The sequence below is a fragment of the Schistocerca gregaria genome, chromosome 1 (assembly GCF_023897955.1).
Source record: "Schistocerca gregaria isolate iqSchGreg1 chromosome 1, iqSchGreg1.2, whole genome shotgun sequence".
Taxonomy (NCBI): domain Eukaryota; kingdom Metazoa; phylum Arthropoda; class Insecta; order Orthoptera; family Acrididae; genus Schistocerca; species Schistocerca gregaria.
In genome coordinates, this window is record NC_064920.1 from 1,082,913,223 (window position 1) to 1,082,932,153 (window position 18,931).

The window sequence follows — 18,931 nt, forward strand, 5'->3', positions numbered from 1 at the left end:
AAGTGTCCTGTCAATGAAACACAACCTTTGGATCGCCTTCCCCACAGTGTTATCTATGTTGTGTTTCCAACTGAAGTTATTCGTAATTTTAACACCCAGGTACTTAGTTGAATTTACAGCCTTGAGAACTGTACTATTTATCGAGTAATCAAATTCCAATGGATTTCTTTTGGAACTCATGTGGATCACCTCACACTTTTCGTTATTTAGTGTCAACTGCCACTTGCCACACCATACAGAAATCTTTTCTAAATCGCTTTACAAGTGATACTGGTCTTTGGATGACCTTACTAGACAGTAAATGACAGCATCATCTGCTAACACCCTAAGAGAACTGCTCAGATTGTTACCCAGGTCATTTATATAGATCAGGAACAGCAGAGGTCCCAGGACACTTCCCTGGGGAACACCTGATATCACTTCAGTTTTACTCGATGATTTGCTGTCTATTACTACGAACTGCAACCTTCCTGACAGGAAATCACGAATCCAGTTGCACAACTGAGACGATACCCCATAGGCCCGCAGCTTGATTAGAAGCCGCTTGTGAGAAAAGATGACAAAAGCTTTCCGGAAAACTAGAAATATGGAATCAACTTGAGATCACCTGTCAATAATGGCCATTACTTTGTGCGAATAAAGAGCTAGCTGCGTTGAACAAGAATGATGTTTTCTGAAACCATGCTGATTACGTATCAACAGATCGTTCCCTTTGAGGTGATTCGTAATGTTTGAATACAGTATATGCTCCAAAACCCTACTGCAAACTGACATCAATGATATAGGTCTGTAGTTCAATGGATTACTCCTACTACCCTTCTTAAACACTGGAGCGACCTGCGCAATTTTCCAATCTGTTGGTACAGATCTATCGGTGAGCAAGCGGTTGTATATGATTGCTAAGTAGGGATTGTAAAAGTAATAAAATGATCATATAATTTCAGGCTGATGAATAAAAAAGTTAGCAGGCATATTCATATTAATAATATCAAAAGAGTTGATTACTAAAATACTCCTGCCATTTAGGTATCAAAGCATCAACCTTCAAATTAGTGGATAATTATCAACTGCTTGAGATACTATTAATTTTGTACACCCCCTGTCAAAATTAATGGTTGGGGCACAACATAGTTTCAAACTCACTGTATCAGTTACATGAAAAACAGCAATTTTAGGACTTTGCCCCCTTCTGGATAAACTTCTGTGGTCATGCATGCACAGGACTAGAATTTGATAATTTCAGTCTTTGGTTGGTATGATTAATTTGATGATTTGCTTTTGACCATGGCCTAAATTCACTAGTAAACACACATGTGCACTGCAGAGGAGCAGTCATGTCAGTATCCCTGACTTGATATAAAAGTACAACAGCACTGATGGAAGAGCTAATATCTGACAGAGATGTGGTTTGGGTAATGTTTGGAAGAAATTTATTCTTTTTTTTAACCTTGTATAGGTCTAATTTCAGCAATCAGCCACTGTCTGCATGTAGTAAAAGTAAAGCAGTCATCAGTCTGAAGGCTGTTTTGCTTTTACTAGTCAAGGCTCTGTTGAAATTGGTATGTCATAACTTTCCTCTGACCTTAGAACTACAGAATCACACAGCCAGTTGTAAGGGCACCTATGTGGATCCCAAACTACAGTGAAACTTGGCATTTTTCACATCAAGATTGCCAAAGATGAATGAAGTGATAAGTGACAGATAAAAATCCTAGAACCAGCCAGTGATTGAACCCAAGTTCTTCAAATTTGTGCTCCAGCATTTTCCCCTATAACCACAGAGTTAACAAGTCACACTTCACTGCACATAGAAACTGCTTAATCAAGCTCAGGGCAATAAAAAAACAAAATCAAAAGATTTTTGGAAATATGTTTACAGGGAAGACTGTGTGAGGAAAAATTTCAAGAAAAAGACTGAATGAAACTTGTAGAATCTGAAAATGATACTGAACTGTTAACATGTTTGTTGTGAGAATTTGTGTTAGTGTCTACCCATCTACCAAGGAAGCATTACAAGGTGAGATATGAGGCACATGTCAAAATTAAGTAATGACTGTATAATTGTTGGGTAGATAAAAAATCTACTCAGCAGGTGGCAGTGGGAGAACACACATATAAAGATATTAAAATTTGCAAGCTTTTAGTTAGTTAGTTAGTTGGTTGCGTGTTCCATTGATCAATCACATGGTACAGTGGCCCTTGCGATGTGGAACGTGTCAGGTGCAGAAGCAATGCACATTTGAAACAAGATTTTTTAATAAATAAATATATATATACACCACAATATAGAATTAAAGATTAATATTTCTATTATTTACCCCATTCCCTTACATGGCACAAAATGCATATACTATATTTATATGGTAGATTTATTTATTCCCATCCAAGAATTCATCTATGGTATAGAAGGAGTTGTCAAGGAGATATGATTTCAATTTATTTTTGAAGCTATTACTGCTGTCTGTCAGACATTTTATTTCATCTGGTAATTTGACAAAAAAAATTATAGCAGCATATTTTACTTCTTTCTGTGCCAAAGATAGGTTGGGTAAAGGATAGTGTAAGTCATTCTTTCTTCTGGTATTATAATCATGAATGTCACTGTTGTTTTTAAACTGGTCCATGTTATTGAGAACAAATTTCATTAGTGAGTAAATGTACTGTGAGGCTGTTGTAAGAATTCCCAATCTTTTAAAAAGATGCCTACAAGATGTGCGACTATGAACCCCAAACATTATTCTAATGCTTTTTTTGAGCAGTGAATATTTTTTGTCTAAATGTTGAGTTACTCCAAAATATTATCCCGTATGACACCAGAGAGTGAAAGTATGTTAGCTTACTAATTTCTATGTCCGCAAAATTGGCAGTTATTCTGATTGCAAAAGTTGATGAACCTTGTTGCTTTAGAAGATCCAAAATATTAATTTTCCAATTAAGATTCTCATCTATATATACATCCAAAACCGTGGTATGCTCTACCCTGTCTACTGACTTCTGTTGTTGTATTATATTTACTGAAAGAACTGTACTTTTTGCAGCAGAAAATTGGATGTACTGTGTTTTTTCAAAGTTTAGAGCAAGCCCATTTGCAGAAAACCAATTAATGACTTTATAAAGACCTTATTTGTATCATTTTCAATTGGAGTTTCTTTTACTGGATTAATAATGATGCTTGTATTATCAGCAAACAGTTTCAGTTCAGCTTCCTGTTTCAGATAGGAAGGGTGGTAGTTTACATATATCAAGAACAGAAGGGGACCCATGATTGAACTCTGTGGAACCCTGTGGCTGCTGCTTTTGGCAGAAGGACTGAAGGGGAAGGACGAGGGGTGAAGAAAAAGGTCGGGTAAGTTTAGGAAAAGACGTAGAGTTCAGAAAAGTCGCATAAAATCCCAGGTCAGAGAGACTTATGGGGTGGGAGGAGAAGGAAATACTGAGTGTTGGGGACTGCACTGGACAAGACTTGAAAAGAGGAGAGTTTAAAGGTGGAAGACAGAGTAATATGTAAGACAGAGATTACTGTCAGAATATTATGCATAAGTTAATAAGAGCAGAAAACTAAGTTCATTGTACATGTTAGAGTTGGGGGGGGGGGGGGCAGTGAGAAATAAACAGATCATATAATAAAAGGTATAGAAAAGTATATGAGAGTGAAGAAAGGAATAGTTACTGTGAAGAAATTAACATAAATTAAAGCCAGGTGAGTGGTGAGAACCAAGTACATGTTGTAGTGCCAGTTCCCACTTGCATAATTCTGGAGAAAGAGTCCAGATGGCAAGTGTGGTGAAACAGGTATCAAGGTCACAGCTGTCATATTTTAGAGCATGCTCTGCAACAGGACATTGCATGCTGACTACACCCATTCATCCCAACTGATATCTTGATAACAATCATGCCGATATTAAAGGCCAAACAGAGTTTACATAACAGCTGTTATACAATAAATGTCATTTCACAGATGGCTCTCCCCTTGATAACATATGTTTCTCCAGTTACAGGTCTGGTATAGGCGGTGGTCGGAGCTTGCATATGGCAAGTCTTACAGTGGGGACAGTCACAGGGGTAAGATCCACAAGCACAGTCAGCTGGGCCTTATATAGCCTAGGGAACCAGGATGGCTCCTTTCTTCATCAACCTTTTCATGGGTCACTTGGATGGTGCTTCCCTGGGATCCATAAGCCTTCAGCCCATGGTTTGGTTTAGACATATCAATGACATCTTTGCCATAAGGACTCATGATGAGGCTGACCTGTTAAAATTCTTGGAATCTCTAAAGATATTCTCTCTGTTTAAATTTTACATGGTCCTACTCTGAATCCCATGCCACCTTCCCTGGCATTGATCTCATCCTCATCGAAGGTTAGCTACCCACTTCCGTTCACATTAAACCTACTAACCAACAACAGTATTTACAGTGTGACAGTTGTCACCCTTTCCGTGTCAAACATTCCCTCCCATATAGCCTTAGCACTCAAGGCAACGTACTTATTCATATGCAGACTCCTTACAACAGTACTTCACCATTCTCACCTCACAATTATGCCGTCAGCCTACTTCAAAATCAGACATTCTGGGCCATCTCATCCAATCCTAGTATTGCTGATTCCTCCAAAAAATGACTTAACAGTTCATAACTTCCCACCTCTATCACATACAGTGCACTTAACTTTCGATTCTTATTAATGTATGCATTATGTTTTGGCAGTAATCTTGGTGTATTACCCTATCTTCAACCTTCAAACTCTCAGGTTTTCAAATCTTATCCAGTGCAGTGCCCAAGAATCTGTCTTTCCTTCTCATCATATCTGGTAAGTTCCCCTGATACAGGACTCTGTGCAACTTTTCCAAATTTTACCCCTTTCCTTCACTTCTGTTCCTTCCCCTTCAATCCTTTTGCCAGAAGGAGCCACTGGCTTCGAAAATGTGGATACTTTAATATCTTTATACCTGTGTTCTTCTGCTAGCACTTGATGAGTAGATTTTTTATCTATCGAATTAAATTAGATTTTCAAAAATTGATTATTTGAGTAGTGATTTGTTAGAAAAATTACAAAAACAGTCCAGACCAGAAAGTTATTACATGACAATAAAACTTAGCTTTCTGATGGCAATGTGGTTTCTTTCCAAATATTGTGCTTTGTATTCTGGCTGTTTCCTTGGTCTCCACTTCTATTTCTTGCCGGGCACTTCATAACTGGTCTGCATCATATCCAGTGCTTCATTCGCAGTCCACACCCACCAGGGCCAACTCCTATGGTCCTCTGTGGTCACTGATGTTCTGACCATCGTCCACACCCAGCTTGAACATCCTCTAGGGTTGTGGTCATCATCTTTCAGAAGTTCAAGAGCCAGAACCCAGGCTGTGCTGAGCTGGTATCCAGTGTCACGGTTGATGAGATTCTCCGTGATGTTGATCACGCAATATCTAGGGGTCCGTGTGACAATTTTGGTGTCATTTTAGTTCATCGAGTGACTGAGCTCTAGACAGTGTTCTGCTATGGCTGATTTGGTTGCCTGTGCTGTTCTATACACCTGATGTCCACAGTCCTGGTGCTCTGTCTGATGTACGACATCCTACACTCACATGGTATGTTGTAAATGCGTGGCTTCTGTAAGCCCAGGTCATCCTTTACATTCCCCAACATTGTCCCAATCTTAGTGGATGGGCAAAATACGCTCTGGATGTCATGTTTCACGAGAATTCTGCTGATATTAGCAGAGATTGGTCCAGCATGTGGCACGTATGGCACCCTCTTCGCCTCCTCTGGTTCTTCTACTGGATCCTGTGGTTGACTGACAGTTTGAAGCGCCTTCTGGATGACTCCAGATGAGAATCTGTACTTACTGAACACCAATTGTAAGTGTTCTATTTCCAACGCCAAATTGTCAGGATTTGACAGAATATGTGTTCTGTGGACTACAGTTTTGAGCACTCTGTTGTTCTGTGCCAGATGGTGGCAGCTGTTGGCTTGCAGGTATAAGTCAGTGTGTGTTGGTATGCAGTACACACTGTGACCAAATGTGCCATCAGCCTTGCTCTTGACTAATACATCCAGGAATGGGAGTTGTCCATCCTTCTCCAGTTCCATTGTGAATGTTATATTCAGGTGGCATGAATTCAGAAGTATCAGAAAATCATCTAGTTTGCCACTGCCATGGGGCCAAATGACAAAGGTGTCATTCACATATCTAATAAAGCACTTGGGTTGATATGTGGCTGATGTAAGTGCCTCCTCTTCAAATATTTCCATGAATAGGTTGGCAACCACATGTGATAAAGGGCTGCCCATTGCCATCCCTTCTGTTTGCTCATAAAAGTGACCCCCATATATTCAGGCATGTGCTAACCTTGATGTACTTACCACATGGGGGTCAATTTTATGAGTTTCGTAGTTACAAAGTCAAATCATTTCAATGGTAAAAATGCATCTGTGAAACTACAACACCGGGCAACCAACAACCACAAGAAAGGTACATCCACCAGAGTAGTTTTAACCCTTCTATTCTTATGTCAACCTGGTTCAGTCAATATATCATAATAATGATTTGCACATACACGATTTTGATTCAATTAATCGCATTTAATATTGGTTTTCCAGTATCATTTGAAAACCTGATTCATGATAAAGAGTGGTGCCACAAACCAATTTAATAAAGGATTCTGTCTGAGCTGGAAAAGTGGGATGGAGGGAGGGAGCCATGGCTGGTTCTAGAGTGTTTTCCTTCAGCGACTTAGTGGAGTAACTAGCTGAATGATGGGAGCAACAAGTGGTGGTTTGGCTTCACAGCTTTAGGTAACAATGTGCATCTTGAACTCTGACAAGCTGTTGGTGGCAGCACCTGACGATGGCCATTTTTGAAGAATATGTTTTTATCTTATACTGAATAAACAAGCATAACTTACACAGAACTGCAACCAGTCACGTTTTTTGAATAATAATGCTTTATTCCATGAACCGGTTTTCGAACCTTTTCAGGTTCATCTTCAGATGGTTTCGGGAGGATCCGGGAGGTTACATCATTTCTGGTAGCAGCATAATGCTGGGTGCTGGTTCTATGGCAGAAAGATGGGTCACACTAATGTATCGCCATGACTATAGCTTATCTCTCGATATGGATGTACTGCGACATTATAGGCGGCTTTTTCGGTTAGTGTCCATCTGTCAGCCTCCATTTTGATGTCCAGAACACTTTCACACAAACTATATTAATTTACACATTGACAGTGACACGTTTCCAGCATCCAGCATGCGCTTTGCCGAAATTCGCGCATTGTTCTAATTACTTGCCGTGGTATCAACAGATTATGCTTATCCATTGCGGATATTTTAGAACCGTGACTGTATATTGAATGTAAATAAGTTACACAGAACTGCAACCATGGAATAAAGCATTACTATTCAAAAAAAAGTGACTGGCTGCAGTTCTTTATAACTTATTTACATTCAATATACAGTCACGGTTCTAAAATAGACAGCTGTGGTGTCTTCTTCCTGTTGTTGCTGCAATTTATTGGGCTACAAACGCCCCAGCTTAGAAAAAAACATCATAGAAATCAAAATAAATAACCACTATTCGCTTTCACGATCACGCCGAACTCACTGTTTAAATTACTGGCCGCTTGGGGCGCTGCTGGTGCGGTAGGCGACGTGTCGTGACTGTTATGTTAGACTGCGGTAGCTAGTTACAGATATATTCGTATTTACTAGCGCACCGCTCTATCCGAAAGCAGGGAACTTATCGATGGAATACGGCAAACGTTCGAGGTTCCAGGAACAGGAGCAATGAGGCGAAATAAGACTGTGCAGTGCGGCCGGTCGCTCACTTACTCTCGAGGCGGTCGATGCGCTCGCGGCGCTTCTCTTCCTCCTCAGCGAGCTTGGCCGACGTCTTAACGCCCTCGCCGGACTTCTGCGTCTTCTCCATGATGGCGCACGCGCGCAGCACGAACGCCGGCACCGTCTCCTGCTTCTCCTGCTTCGGAATGTCCACCAGCGTCCAGTACTGGGTCTCCAGCCGGATCACCTCCTGTAGGCCATTATACAGCTTTAGACCATGCATCACATACTACAGCACTGAATTAGTTCGTGTATCAGATACTACAACACTGTCAAGCAACTACAGAGTACTACAATACAAGTCTGCACACTCAAATTTCGGCATATAATTCCTGCAGTCGAAGAAATTAACATTTTACAATGTTCAGATTCTGTTCTTTCAACTTGATAAAGAAAAGAAAAGTTTTTGATGAACAGTAATGACACTAATGGCCATTAAAACTGCTACATGACGAAGATGACGTACTACAGACGCGAAATTTAACCGACAGGAAGAAGTTGCTGTGATATGCAAATGATTAGCTTTTTAGAGCATTCACACGAGGTTGGCGCTGGTGGAGACACCTACAACGTGCTGACATGAGGAAAGTTTCCAACCGATTTCTCGTACACAAACAGCAGTTGACCGGCGTTGTCTGGTGAAAAACTGTTGTGATGCCTCGTGTAAGGAGGAGAAATGCGTATCATCACGTTTCCGACTTTGATAAAAGCCGAGTTGAAGCTTATTGCGATTGCGGTTTACCGTATCGCGACATTGCTGCTCGCATTGGTCAACATCCAATGACCGTTAGCAGAATATGGAAGCGGTGGGTTCAGGAGGGTAATACGGAACGCCGTGCTGGATCTCAATTGACTCTTATTACTACCAGTCGAGATCACAGGCATCTTATCCGCATGGCTATAACGGATCGTGCAGCCACGTCTCGATCCCTGAGTCAACAGGTGGGACCGTTTGCAAGACAACGAGCATCTGCACCAACAAACAGTTCGACGACGTTTGCAGCAGCATGGACTATCACCTCGGAGACCATTGCTGCGGTTACCCTTGACGCTGCATCACAGACAGGAGCGCCTGCGATGGTGTTCTCAACGACGAACCTGGGTGCACGAATGGCAAAACCGTCATTTTTTCGGATGAATCCAGGTACTGTTTACAGCATCATGATGGTCGCATCCGTGTTTGGCGACATCGCGGTGAACGCACATTGGAAGCGTGTATTCGTCATCGCCATACTGGCGTATCACCCGGCGTGATGGTATGGGGTGCCATTGGTTACAAGTCTCTGTCACCTCTTGTTGGCATTGACGGCACTTTGAACAGTGACGTTACATTTCAGATGTGTTACGACCCGTGGCTCTATCCATCATTCGATCCCTGCAAAACGCTATATTTCAGCAGGATAATGCAAGACCGCATGTTGCAGGTCCTGTAGGGGCCTTTCTGGATACAGAAAATGTTCGTCTGCTGCCCTGGCCAGCACATTCCCCAGATTTCTCACCAATTGAAAACGTCTGGTCAATGGTGGCCGAGCAACTGGCTCGTCGCAATACGCCAGTCACTACTCTTGATGAACTGTGGTATCGCGTTGAAGCTGCATGGGCAGCTGTACCTGTACACATCATCCAAGTTCTGTTTGACTCAATGCCCAGGCGTATCAAGGCCGTTATTACGGACAGAGGTGGTTGTTCTGGGTACTGATTCCTCAGAATCTATGGACCGAAATTGCGTGAAAATGTAATCACTTGGCAGTTCTAGTACAATATATTTGTCCAACGAATACCCGTTTACCATCTGCATTTCTTCTTGGTGCAGCAATTTTAATGGCAAATAGTGTACAACTGTTTTTATGACATCTAAGTTAAATATATAATTGTGGCTGATTCTTGATGTACTTAGACAGCGCTCACGTCTTGCGTAAGAAAAAGCGCAAATCGAGCTAAACTATTACAGAAAAAAGTTTTTATTTCGCAGCTGCAGGTGTTCGTTGAGAATGAGGCCATCATGACGAGGGAGATGTTGAAAATCTCCCATTCCTTTAAAACATCTAACCTACTCCCCTTCTTTTCGGTATGCAGAATATTGTTATCGCCTATGGCTTTAGGCACGTGTCCAGTAATTAAGAGATGAAGCTCGCCATCTTATTTACAACTATTCATGACGTCTCCTGTCCGGCTTAGATCTTTTTTAAAATGTGACTTGTAAGTACTGCGTCTCTTTCCAGTCAGTACAAGCTTTAATTTTATTCATGTACTATATACGTAATATGTTTTAGAACAGTTAGTTTAATTCTGAAGAAGACGCTCATAGTAGCGTCAAAACCTGGTCTATTTTGACGTAATATTTGATACCGAGGGCTTATTTGTTCTAATATAATTCTGACACGGTCACTGAGCCTTAGCAGCTATGTTCAAAGTTTAATACACTCCTGGAAATGGAAAAAAGAACACATTGACACCGGTGTGTCAGACCCACCATACTTGCTCCGGACACTGCGAGAGGGCTGTACAAGCAATGATCACACGCACGGCACAGCGGACACACCAGGAACCGCGGTGTTGGCCGTCGAATGGCGCTAGTTGCGCAGCATTTGTGCACCGCCGCCGTCAGTGTCAGCCAGTTTGCCGTGGCATACGGAGCTCCATCGCAGTCTTTAACACTGGTAGCATGCCGCGACAGCGTGGACGTGAACCGTATGTGCAGTTGACGGACTTTGAGCGAGGGCGTATAGTGGGCATGCGGGAGGCCGGGTGGACGTACCACCGAATTGCTCAACACGTGGGGCGTGAGGTCTCCACAGTACATCGATGTTGTCGCCAGTGGTCGGCGGAAGGTGCACGTGCCCGTCGACCTGGGGCCGAACCGCAGCGACGCACGGATGCACGCCAAGACCGTAGGATCCTACGCAGTGCCGTAGGGGACCGCACCGCCACTTCCCAGCAAATTAGGGACACTGTTGCTCCTGGGGTATCGGCGAGGACCATTCGCAACCGTCTCCATGAAGCTGGGCTACGGTCCCGCACACCGTTAGGCCGTCTTCCGCTCACGCCCCAACATCGTGCAGCCCGCCTCCAGTGGTGTCGCGACAGGCGTGAATAGAGGGACGAATGGAGACGTGTTGTCTTCAGCGATGAGAGTCGCTTCTGCCTTGGTGCCAATGATGGTCGTATGCGTGTTTGGCGCCCTGCAGGTGAGCGCCGCAATCAGGACTGCATACTACCGAGGCACACAGGGCCAACACCCGGCATCATGGTGTGGGGAGCGATCTCCTACACTGGCCGTACACCTCTGGTGATCATCGAGTGGACACTGAATAGTGCACAGTACATCCAAACCGTCATCGAACCCATCGTTCTACCATTCCTAGACCGGCAAGGGAACTTGCTGTTCCAACAGGACAATGCACGTCCGTATGTATCCCGTACCATTCAACGTGTTCTAGAAGATGTATGTCAACTACCCTGGCCAGCAAGATCTCCGGATCTGTCCCCCATTGAGCATGTTTGGGACTGGATGAAGCGTCGTCTCACGCGGTCTGCACGTCCAGCACGAACGCTGGTCCAACTGAGGTGCCAGGTGGAAATGGCATGGCAAGCCGTTCCACAGGACTACATCCAGCATCTGTACGATCATCTCCATGGGAGAATAGCAGCCTGCATTGCTGCGAAAGGTGGATATACACTGTACTAGTGCCGACATTGTGCATGCTCTGTTGCCTGTGTCTATGTGTCTGTGGTTCTGTCAGTGTGATCATGTGATGTATCTGACCCCAGGAATGTGTCAATAAAGTTTCCCCTTCCTGGGACAATGAATTCACGGTGTTCTTATTTCAATTTCCAGGAGTGTATTATTATTTCGTACGTGCAAATGTTGTAATATTTATGAATGTATTTCAGTTTACAACGGATGATATCAGACTTTAATGGAAGTATAAGTAACAGTCTGGTACCCAAATACGCAGAGTTCTAAAAGAAAATCTTAGATCGTACCTTCACGAGCTGTCAGAAACGACGTGGTCTGCACGCACAGATGCTGTGCATCCATTTGCTAGGCAACAACCAGGATTACAAAGGGCGAATGAAATTTTTTTAGCTTTATTTTACTTCAGAGGCACACACTGAGTCAAAAGTCATTCAGAAGTATTTGAAATCATTTTAGTAGGTCTTGATATCTTCAGTGTGGTACAAAGTATTAGCTGCGATAAACGTGGTAACGTTGTGCTTCAAGGAAAGGAAGCCATAATAGATGTCGGAAATGGTGACATTAAGAGTCTAATGAAAGAATTAAGTAAAGTAAGAAACAGGTGGGATACTATTTAAGCCGAAAATTGTGAGATAGTAGAAAATATCGGATATCACCTGTCTTGATTGTAGCGTTTCACGGCACAAGAAATATGCTTTGTAGATGAAACAGCAGAAAAAGAATCAAATCTGAGCCCAGAGTACAGTCTTAAACCAAATGGTTCAATGGGACTTAACATCTGAATGTCATCAGTCCCCTAGAACTAAGAACTACTTAAACCTAAGGGCATGCCACACATCCATGCTCGAGGCAGGATTCGAACTGTAGCTGTCGCGCGGTTCCGGACTGAAGCGCCTAGAACCGCTCGGCTACCACTGCCGCCTTTAAACCAAATATTTTCGGTGTGATTCTAGATACAGTTTAGGAAACTGAACTATAAGGTATGCTGCCATAGACAAATGATAACCACGTTTGGGTTCTTTTGGAATGATATGAACCTTGACGATTGTACACTATCAGATTTCGGCATAAAAGTTCATAAACAGAAAATAAAAGAAGAAATTATGCAATTAAAAAGTGTCATGCTACTAATTTTATATCTGAGCCACGTCCCCCTCTGCATCTTCTCAATGTTATACATAAGTGCCATTTTAATAACGTAGGCTATTTCCAAATAAGAAGATAGCCTTGCTGATTTTCTGCACTTTGCCAGTTGCCCAAGCAGAGTGGTCATTCAACTTCAAATTATTCGAGAACTACAATCAGGGAGAACAGCTTGTTGGATTAGTTCTGATCACAGTAGAGTCAGATTTAGCACACTCATTAGATTATATCGGGATTATAATGAGTTCTAAAACAAAAACGCTAGGAACAAAGTGTTCTTTTGTGGAGTATCGAATTTATGTAAACTGAGAGTCTTGAAACAGTTGCTTAAAATGGGCTGATTGATTTTTATATTAAAATTATCTGAGTTAATCCAAAAAAGCAAAATTAAAAATTTGGAGAAGCGGCTAAAAACGCTTGTCTGGGGCCTGGACATGCTAGCAATGACACCGCATGAGTGCACTATCACGATACGTAAACCACTATAGCACCATTCTGTCTTTTGACACAGAGTGTTACCCTGCTGGGAGATGCCATCGCTGTCAGGGAAGACATCAAGCTTGAAGGAATATAAGTGGTGTCCAGTGATTTTTGTGTACACCACAGCTGTTCAAATGGTTCAAATGGCTCTGATCACTATGGGACTTAACATGTGAGGTCATCAATTCCCTAGAACTTAGAACTACTTAAACCTAACTAACCTAAGGACATCACACACATCCATGCCCGAGGTAGGATTCGAACCTGCGACCATAGCAGTCGCGCGGCTCCGGACTGAAGCGCCTAGAACCGCTCGGCCACCGCGGCCGGCTACCGCAGCTGTAACGGTGCCTTCGATTACAATTCTTGGTCCTGCGGATGCCCTGGTGGAATGCCCTCGATAACATAATACTGTTCCCACTAGCCTGTGTCCATGGGGCAATGCATGTTTCGTACATCTACTCGCCTAGATGACAGTGTATCCACGTACGAATATCGACCCGGTGTAACCAAAGACTGATTTATCGAACCAAACGATAATTTGCCATTGGTCCATTGCAATCATAGCTGATGACGTCGTTCGGTTAACGTGGAAACGCGTAGGGCTTGTCTGCAGCTGTTCAAGAATAGGTGTTCAGCAGTGTGCTCCAAAACACTTGTGCCAACACCAACATTGTACTCTGTCGTCAGGTGTGCCATAGTTTGCGGCTGTCCTACTTCACAGCGCGGTCAAGTGTTCGACTTTCACGTTCTGTGCTAAGGGACTGACATACAATACTTTGTCGCCTACTTCTAGTTTCACCGACCTTCAACTGTGCCGGCCGTTGGTGGGCGAGCGGTTCTAGGCACTTCAGTCTGGAACCGCGTGACGCTACGGTCGCAGGTTCGAATCCTGCCTCGGGCATGGATGTGTGTGATGTCGTTAGGTTAGTTAGGTTTAAGTAGTTCTAAGTTCTAGGGTACTGATCACCTCAGATGTTAAGTCCCATAGTGCTCAGAGCCATTTGAACCATTTTGAACCTTCAACCGTGAGGGGCGTTCAGTAAGCACTGCAACACACTTTTTGTCTGAAATCACCTTACTGGAAGGGCCTGTATGTCCTCATGATACCACACTACTGGGCGATGTTGAAGCCAAAGTCTTCTTGTATTAACAACCTCGCCATCATCAACGTACTGCTTCCTGCAGAGTGCATCTTTCATAGGGCCAAACAGATGGAAGTCAGAGGGTGCGAGATCCAGACTGTAGAGTGGACCAGGAAGAACAGTTCAATGGAGTTTTGTGAGTTCCTCTCGGGTGTACAGATTTGTGTGAGGTCTTGCATTTTCATGGAGAAGGAGAGGTTCGTTTGCATTTTGTGGCTACGAACATGCTGAACTCTGAGGGTAGCACAATACACTTCAGAGTTGATTGTTACACCACAAGGGAGGACATCAAAGAGAATATTCCCTTCAGAGTCTCAGAAGACCATCGCCTTGACTTTCCGGCTGATGGTTCGGCTTCGAACTTTTTCGTCGGACGTATGACTCCCATCCATGGATTGCCGTTTCGATTCGAGGTGATGAACAAAAATGACGGAAGTTCGACAAAAAAAAGTCACTATTAGCGTCATAACGAAAAGCGAGGAACCCAGTCGGCACATACTTTCGGGTACCCCATCTAGTGGACGAGTTTGTTGTCACTGCAAATAGAGACGTTCAGTTGAGCAGCGAGGTGTTTCATTGTGATCCGTCGATCATACTGAATGAGAGTGTCCGCACGTCCCAACACGGCAGGAGTCACAGCTTTGTGAGGTTGGGTGGCACGCGAGAGATCGGACAGGTTTGTGCAACCTTGTTGAGATGATTTCAATGCTTCGCCCAATGACTCACCGTGCTTTTGTTCACAGCCAGGTCTCCAAAGACTTTCTGCAAGCACCTGTGAATATTTGTGATGGTCCGGTTTTCCGACAAAAGAAACTCAAAGACAGTTCTCTGCTAGGAACGCACCTCTGATACAGACGCAACATGAAGGTGCCGTCACCAATTGCAACTTCATGAAACTGTAGGGGCTGAAGAAGGAATACTCCACGATGTTCCTCAAGAAATTTCACATTTTTCAACCGAAACTGGAGGAGAAAAAAATTTGTTGCATTACTTATTGAATGCCCCCCGTAGTTTGCGCAGCTGCTCACGACAGTAGCATGCGAACAGACGACTAGCTTCGCCGTTTCTGAGGTTCTCGTTCCCACGTGCCACGCCATAACAGTCTGACCTTTGTCAAAGTCTTATGTGTCAGCGGATTTCGTCATTTGCGGCGCGCGTCGTCGCTATGATGGTTCATGATTCATCTCTGCTCCGCTTATAGGCCTGTACATGTAGTAGTATCGCTACCGCATCACGTGCACACAACGGCTTCAGATAGCATTCGGTCTCGACGTGCAGGATTTTCACATCATCAGCTGACTGGGGCATCACTGACCTGAACTGAGCCTTTGCGATTTTGGGGGAAGGAGGCCTGTATGGAAATGCGCACAGCACTCAAAGACATTTCGAATGTCTCATACCTGAAAGTGTGTGCGGCGATGTATTGGACTTATAGTACAAAATCAACAGATAATACCTTTCTTGTCAACATGCGACTTTTGAAACAGACGTTTAATTTACAGTTTGTGTCAGGAATAGTTCTAAACACTATGGGGTCCGTTCCTCACACCAAACCAAGAAAAAAAATATGCCTGAAAAATCCTCCGTTTATCAGTTAGTGTTCATCAGGGTTGGTCAAATGGCTCTGAGCACTATGGGACTCAACTGCTTTGGTAATCAGTCCCCTAGAACTTGGAACTACTTAAACCTAACTAACCTAAGGACATCACACACATCAATGCCCGAGGCAGGATTCGAACCTGCGACTGTAGCAGCCGCACGGTTCCGGACTGCGCGCCTAGAACCGCGAGACCACCGCGGCCGTCTTGATCAGGGTTACTTGGACCACAAGGGGCGGGGTGTACTTGAACCCAATACGTTAAAGTGATTTACGGCGTTCCTTGTACCGGTTTATTGAAATATTCAGCGTAGTTCTTACTTCATCCCCGAGATAACTGCACTCAGCAGGCTTTTGCACACACCACGTACTTCCACGAGTTGCTTCTGGAGTTTATTGGAAGTTATGTTAATGGTATAACATGTGTACGTGTTCTCTCGTCTTACAACTTCTTTATCCAGCGTGTGAAGAAACGATATTTTCAATGCAGCAAGTGCTCTTTTTTATTCCTTAAGGAGTACTTTATGTAATTTCTATGTATTTCTATAAGTCACCTTTAAAATGTTATTCATGAAAGTGTACGATGGTGTACTAATATCCGAATACAAGGGATACTTGGACCCACCACCTGCTTGGGGTCCAAGTAATTCTCACATACATACGAGGGTAAATCAATTATTAGCCGCAATTTAGTTATATTTTTGATGGCGCATGTTTTGTTTATTTGTTGTTATATCTTTGCAATTTTCAAGCTGCTAGGTTACTTTCGTTATCGCTGCCGTACTGTTGATCATGGCTGCTCCGCTGTCTATTTGCACCAAAGAAGATCAACGTTCAGTGATCCGTTTTTTGTGGTCGGAAGGCGTATCAGGGGCTGAAATTCATCGAAGACTTTCGGTACAGTACGGGAACAGTGTTTGACACAACGGAGTGTCTACGAATGGATTGAAAAATTCCGAAATGGTCGCACAAGTGTTACAAGCGATGAAGGAGCCGGATGACCGTTTACCGCCACAAATGATGAAACAATTGAGCGTTCACGTGAAATGATTCTCTTAGACAGACGATTAACTATTGACGAAGTGGCACATCGTCTACAAATTAGTCACAGTGAAACGTCCCCTTGGAAAAATTATACATGACTGTGCTTAAACTGACACACAATATTTTTAGCGCAACGCAATCTGACTTTCAAAAATCACTACAAAAGAATGGCCCTGACTAACATTAACCTGTACGTTTCACAAATCACTTACCTCACAAAAATCTTCGTTACTCGAACTACTGCAATACAGCGAGAGCCACTACTGCCAGCTAATTAAAAGATTCAAACTACGGAAGGCACTAACTACTGATAGGCATAGTTAGCGAATGAAAGATTTTAATAGAGAACAAACAATGTATTTACCTCAATAGTGATCAAAAGTCATAAGTTATATAGCAATTCATGACATCCAGTCTTACAGATTTCAAAACTCCGCCATCTCTCTCCCCACATCCACCACAGCTGGCGGCTCACCTCCAACTGCGCAACGCTACGCGCTGTTAACATCCATCTGCCCAACACTACAATGGCGAGTATTACAACAATGCCAACCAGCCACTGACTGCACACAGCACAGCCAGTGATTTTTCAGTGCGTGTGGCGTTACCAATAAAAAAACCTAAACAGCGTACTTACAACAGTTCTGTCTACGAAATTATCAACAACAGGCTTGGGTTTCATAACGTTTGTGCAAGATGGTTCCCAAAAATCTCACACAGTTGCATAAACAAACGCACTTGGACATCTGCAAAAAACATTTGGATCGTTATGGTAACGAAGTAGATAACTCCCTAGACAGGATCATTACTGGTGACGAAACATGGATCCATCATTACGAGCCGGGGAGTAAACGGCAGAGTATGGAATGGAAATATCCAAATTCGCCGCGCAAGACAGAGTTCAAGACCCCACCGTCCGCAGGAAAACTGATGCTTACGGTTTTTTGGAACGCACAAGGTCCAGTACTGGAACGTTATGGGGAAAGGGGCACAACAATAAACAGTGTACGTTACAGTGAGATGCTTACTGCGACGCGACAGCGTGCATTTCGAAGCAAACGCCGAGGCTTGCTGTGAAAAGGCGTTGTGCTGTGCGACAATGCCCGTCCGCATACTGCTGCCCACACTGCTGAAACGCCCCGGAAACTCAAATTTGCAGAACTGGATCATCCTTCACATAGTCCCGATCTTGCCCCTTCTGACTATCAATTGTTTGGTCCACTCAAACAGGCGTTAAGGGGCCGTCGATTTACTTCGGACGAAGCAGTGAAAGAAGTGGTGCATTCCTGGCTCGCAGCTCAACCGAGAACCTTCTTTTATGAAGGCATCAGGAAGCTTGTACAACGATGGACCAAGTGCGTTGAAACGCAAGGAGACTATGACGATAAATGATGTTCTCGTATCTTTTCTATTTGATCACAATAAAATTTTATAACTACTTTGCGGATAATAATTGAATTACCCTCGTACATTTACATCAAATAAAACACCTGTTTCGGATTGTGACAAGTTATGTTCAATTTGTATCTAATAGACAATGTGTTTGAAACTATTTATGTTTTTTCTTTACATGTTTAAGGCTAACTATACCATCTAAATACAGAAGATTACCTGGGAGCCTAAAGTGTGATGATGTTGCATATGAACAACTGGAAAACTGCTTAAACGTTAAGGTAAAAGGCTAAAAAAGGGAATAAGAATACCAAGAAAATGAAGAAACCATCAAAACAAGTCGACATTGAGTCAACACTGGAAGTTGCTGATGATTACAGTCTACAATCAAAAAGTGATTTTAGTTTGTTTAACCCAGTGAGGATGAAGCTTGTGACCTGAGATACGTTTATTTGCCAACTACAGGGCTATAGATGAAGAAACTAAGATGGGCGGTGTAACAAGGGGGAAGAAAGAAGACAGTGTTCAAAAGACAGTAGTCTTAAACAGACATTGGAAGAAGACAGATTTGTAATGGTTTTATGGTAGAATA

General features: G+C 43.1%; 1 protein-coding gene across 1 annotated transcript in view; it reads right to left on the minus strand.

The window, feature by feature from the left end:
- The window catches only part of LOC126281889 (uncharacterized), a 1,790,734-nt gene that overhangs the window by 17,813 nt on the left and 1,753,990 nt on the right, over positions 1–18,931 (minus strand). The window contains exon 5 of the mRNA XM_049981208.1: positions 7,830–8,028. Coding sequence (XP_049837165.1) covers positions 7,830–8,028 — 199 coding nt within the window. The remainder of the gene's footprint in view (positions 1–7,829; positions 8,029–18,931) is intronic.